Below are 5,157 nucleotides of genomic sequence, written 5' to 3'. Positions count from 1 at the left end.
TTCGATTAAACTTTCTGACAAACACACCTTCAGCAAATCCAAATTGTATTTCATGGCTCTCTGACGTCTTTCCTCCTGCTATCTAGTAAACACAGCAACAGCCCAATCATTCTTGTATTTTGTAGACTTAGGAACACAAATTTCAAGTCAATGGTGTTATTATCATGGGGTTCGCCGAATCTAAACTCAAACTCACGATCACTGTCACTGCTTTCGCTATTCATTTCACGTGATTGCGATTGCGTTATGAAAATGTCATCACCTTCTTCTCGCTCCATATTCTTCAAAGTAACAGTAGCGACTGACGACGAGCCAGCGCGCAGACACGTGTAGTCGTGACAGTTACAACGTGCAGATCGTGCTGTTTACAGCTGGCGGCTGAGTGGCTGTGTTTGGGCGATAGTTTTTAGTGTAAACGGTTACTCGCTTATCGACCATCTCTTTTCGTCATAATAAACCTCGATTTTGATGTATTTATCGCCTTTACCTTTGGTTTTTATGACAGATATAACACGATCCCGAGGTTTTGGTTGGACATGTAAGCATGAGGGGTCTCGTGTTATATCCTTTACTTAAAGCACTTTGGGATGAAAGTTTATAAGTAACTGAAATGACCCTCTATGCGAATGAGCATACATAATGTGCGGAGAAAAAGCTCCAATCAGAGCATAGCACCACTAAAAACACTTGAAGTACTTGTGTGTTGTGAAGAATCTATACGCGATTGCCGGTACTTAGAGTGAGTGAGTGAGTGAGTGAGTGAGTGAGTGAGTGAGTTAAGATTTAACGTCACATCGGCAATATCTCAGCCATATCGTGACTGGTGGTCAGAACCTTGGCTCGCTGGATCCATAAGTCCAACTAATAAGGATTCAAGTTTGTAGTCATTCTCTGTCATATGGCCAATTTCTGAACACTAAAAGGTGTTTAGGCCCATATGGTGCCACTCTAAGATATTTGAAAGGCTCTTAGGTAAGGAAATATATTTGTAGGTACAATAAACGCACACAAAACAAATATCAAAAGCGCAAGGCACTCAATCTCTTTACTAATACAATGTTAATCCACCGCAAGCTCTCACATCTGGAATTTACAGAACAAGCAGATTAAGTTGTCATACGCGCAACTTCAGTAGACTCCCGAGCTGTGTCTATAAACAAACGACAGTCATAAAACCTCGATATAGTTTCTATAGTAACAGTGCCCTTGTATCGGACGTGAATTGTGCGTATTAAGGGTTCGAGTCTGCAGCAGAGAGTCCAGACTTGGTTGAGATGGTCTGTTACATCGACAAAGTAGGCACTCGTTCCATTCCAAGCCCATTTCGGAAAACTGGTTCACTAACCTCTCCCGGAGGCCCGGGTTCGATTCCCCACATGGGTACAATGTGCAAATCTCAATCCTGCTGTTTCTCGCAGCGATGTTGCTGGAATATTGCTAAACACCACCACCACCACCACCAACAACAACAACAACAACAACAACATTAATAACCAGACTCACTAACTCGCTCACTCACTCAGTCAGTGTAATTGTTTTTATGAAGACATTTTTAACCGCGCCTTGTTTAGTCTGAAACAATCGATCGGATGTCTTAAATGAGTAAATACCTTAGGCATGTCACGTTTACTTGCTAAATCATAGGATAACAGGCATAGGGCAATTTTCAATCGGTAAATTGGAGAAGAAAAAAACCCCTAAAACAGGAAGATAATTTCAAGATGCTTCAGGCATTATTACTCAGTATAATCTATGACGTTTGAAGTCTCAAGAGAGATGTACAACCGGGGAAACAAACTGAACGAGTTCACAGACGGGTTGATCAAACACACAAAAGGAATTACAGTCATCGCGTCACGAGTGTGTTCTATTTTGAACACTTGTTCGAATACATGGTTTGGCAAACCTGTGAGTGAGTGAGTTAAGATTTACACCACCTATAGCACTTTTCCAGCGATATCACGACAGTGGACATCAGAAATGGGATCCGCACACACCCGCAAGCTACCACACCGACCAGTAAAACTGTAGATACGTATGTGACGTTTGTTGTTATTTCAAGTAATACCTTTGTTCGACACAAAAGCTTATTGTAAGTGGTAAGTAACAGTTACAGAATCTCAGAAATCTACGTTAGAAACACAATGGATTACAGTATGAACAAGTTCAAATATGATCATTTATGATCACGCAAGGGCTATGCATATCTCATTATAAGACACTTGTCTGATCTCACGTGATAACCTAGAACCCTTAATTTTGGTCGCATTTGTTTCAGACAAGCATCTGTCCAGGTTGTGTCCCGTTTTAACTAGATTAACGATCTTCTTGTATCGATTTTCATTCTATGAAAACTATGAGTTGATTCCCCAAAAACTGAAAAGTAATGTTTAACGTGAACCTCATTTTCTTATTTCTTTGGGAATTAAGGATAGATCAGTTTCAGTTTCAGTTTCAGTTTCAGTTTCAGTTTCAGTTTCAGCTTCAGAGTCTGTTTTGTGGTCATTGAGCTTGAAGGGTTGAAAGAAAGCTGATCCGTTGATTTTCTTCTTTGTCTTCGATATTAATCAAATTACAAGTTGAATGACACCAATGCTTTGACAAATAACGCGTTTTGGGCAAACATGACATCAGAGAAATGAAATGAAGTATTCTGACATTTTCAGCTGATGGAACATCCTTGCGTTTTTTTGCGACATACATCAATATGTCAGTGCTATTTCAGTTGAAATTACAGTTAATACAATTTTACAGCCAGTGAATTGTGAACCTAATGCGGGTCTGAAATAGTTGTTAGTTGCAGATGTTGATGCAGGTTAAGATAGTTTAAATAGCAACAATAAAATGTGTACTGTGCTCTTTGTTATAAGACTGGAATGTCTGCAACTAATTCATAAACATGTACACTTTGAAAACTGATAAACATTTTAAGTCATGTGCCATTGACCCACATTCACAGGCCAACTAAACATTGCGTCGTTTAATGATACCGGCAAAAACGTTATCCCCAGGCGAGAATTTCACTCAAGTACAGTTAAAGTCAACACAAAAACCACTTGAAAGTATGAAGTGTGTGAGGAGATTTTAGGTGGTGAAACCACTACGTGCATGCATACTAACCGCACAGACATCTAGATGCTGGTACATCGGGTTTCAGGACACTTTGATTTTTCTTTATGGACACAAACCCGGGCTCTCAAAATTTCCGATTGAGCAATATACTGTTCACTACAGCATGTGCATGTTATGACATATATACTCTCCCAAAACAGAAACGCTTAATGAAATTGGAATGTCACGTAGCAATCAATTAAAACGTGAGTCATTTTATAAAAGGATTTGCTCTGTTTGTCCAATGGTCTTTACGTCTTGAAACATCACAACAAAACGCACCATCCGTAAAATACTCGTATTTAACAGCATGACTTTAAATTCCGGCGTGTAGTGTCACAGAATACACAATTCACAAGCAATACACGTGGAAGTTGGGGTCAGATAGTCTCAACGATGGGTATAAAAGGTTGATCGCTGTCTGTCGATTATTCACTGTATTGGGAATATTGTTGACGAACGCAAAATGCCAAGTAAGGCCAACCAAATGCTAAGTAAAGCCAACCGTCATATCGCCATTGGTCTGCTTGAAGATGGCCAGTCCCAACGTGCGGTGGCCCGACGCATGAATATTCACCAAAGCGCCATTTCACGGCTTTGGGAGAGATATCGCCGGCAGACTTCGGCAGCAGATGCCCCTCGTAGTGGACGACCTCGAGCGACCACAGCGGCACAGGATCGCAGCATCCAGGTACATCACCTGCGTCATCGAAGTGCTACGGCGATCAGTACCGCTCAACAAATACCCAGATTGAGGAGGCTTTCTCTACAGACCGTCAGAAATAGGTTGAGAGAGGCTGTTTTACGCGCAAGAAGACCCTATTATGGCCCTGTGCTTCGACAAGAACATGGTCTACATAGAGTTCAATGGTGCCACAACTTTCAGATATGGAACGTATCGAATTGGCGTAGAATCTGGTTCAGTGATGAATCACGATTTCCACTGGAACTACACGATGGAAGAATGCAGGTGCATAGACGTCGATGTGAACGTTTCGTCAACGCTTGCGTTCCCCAGGTGGACAGATTCTTCCGGACAGTGTTATGATGTGGAGTGAGATCACCTGCCGCAGTAAAAGTGATTTGTGATGATCCATGGCAACCCGACAACTCAAAGATAGTGTGACGAAACCCTGAACCAACACCTACTTCCAATCATTGATCGTCAGAGGGAGTTGTTTCAACAGGGCAATGCCCGGCCCCACACAGTACGTCACACGAGAGACTTCCTCCAGAACCACAACATCAATGTGCTCCCCTGGCGCTCACGATCACCGGGCTTAAACCCAATCGAACATCTGTGGGGTGCCTTGGACAGACGGAAGCCGTAACCCTCAGTCCCAGAGACTTCAGCAACTTGCACAGGCATTACAGGCAATGTGGGCTGCGACTGGGCAAAACGAGATTTATTCGTACGATGCCGAGGCGGCGCTGTGCAGTTCTGGATGCTATCGGTGGTCACACTAGGTATTGACTTCAGCGCCACCACACTTCTCCATATGACACTCTCAAACTGACTTTCCTAGAGTTGGTGCGGATAAGCCCGCATTCCCAGTGTACAATTCCGTTATATTTCATTGACTCATACAGCCTACAAGATGATTCAAAATAAACATAAAAATACACTTGAAATTCCTATATACGTTTTTTGAGAGAGTATTCTATATTTTTGGAAGAACAGTCAAAGTTCTGTTTCACGTAGACAATTCCGTGTCTCGTGAAAGTTACACAGTGTCCTTCAACAATATGTTGACATTTTCCACAGTTACTTTTGTTACATCTGGACACAGTAGAATTTAATACATTTAATGTGAATTTCTTAAAAGTAAATTTTGCTTTGGTTAGGATCTTTTTCAGATTCTGATTTTATCTCTTGCTACTTATTCATTTTCTATTTCTTATTCCTTAGATTTCCAAATCAATGTTGAAATCTAGAAATTTACATTGCACAAGGCCAGTTTGGAAAGTGGTCAAATGTCACATGTCATAAAAACAAATATATTTGGGATTAAGCGGCTGACTCAGATGGTGCGGGTTTGAACCAAG

At 41.4% G+C, this 5,157-nt stretch overlaps 1 protein-coding gene across 1 annotated transcript; it reads left to right on the top strand.

The window, feature by feature from the left end:
- The first annotated feature begins 3,577 nt into the window (after positions 1 to 3,577).
- LOC137281084 (uncharacterized) lies at positions 3,578 to 4,159 on the top strand. The gene has a single exon (XM_067812222.1). The coding sequence runs from the start codon at positions 3,578 to 3,580 to the stop codon at positions 4,157 to 4,159; it is 582 nt and encodes a 193-aa protein (XP_067668323.1).
- The last annotated feature ends 998 nt before the right edge of the window (positions 4,160 to 5,157 follow it).

Source organism: Haliotis asinina, chromosome 4, assembly GCF_037392515.1.
Source record: "Haliotis asinina isolate JCU_RB_2024 chromosome 4, JCU_Hal_asi_v2, whole genome shotgun sequence".
NCBI lineage: Eukaryota > Metazoa > Mollusca > Gastropoda > Lepetellida > Haliotidae > Haliotis > Haliotis asinina.
The sequence above is the reverse complement of the archived record's forward strand: the minus strand, read 5'-3'. Positions and strand labels throughout refer to the sequence as shown.

Coding starts and splice junctions, on each gene's coding strand:
- LOC137281084 (XM_067812222.1), top strand. CDS start 3,578: ATGCCAAGTAAGGCCAACCAAATGCTAAGTAAAGCCAACCGTCATATC.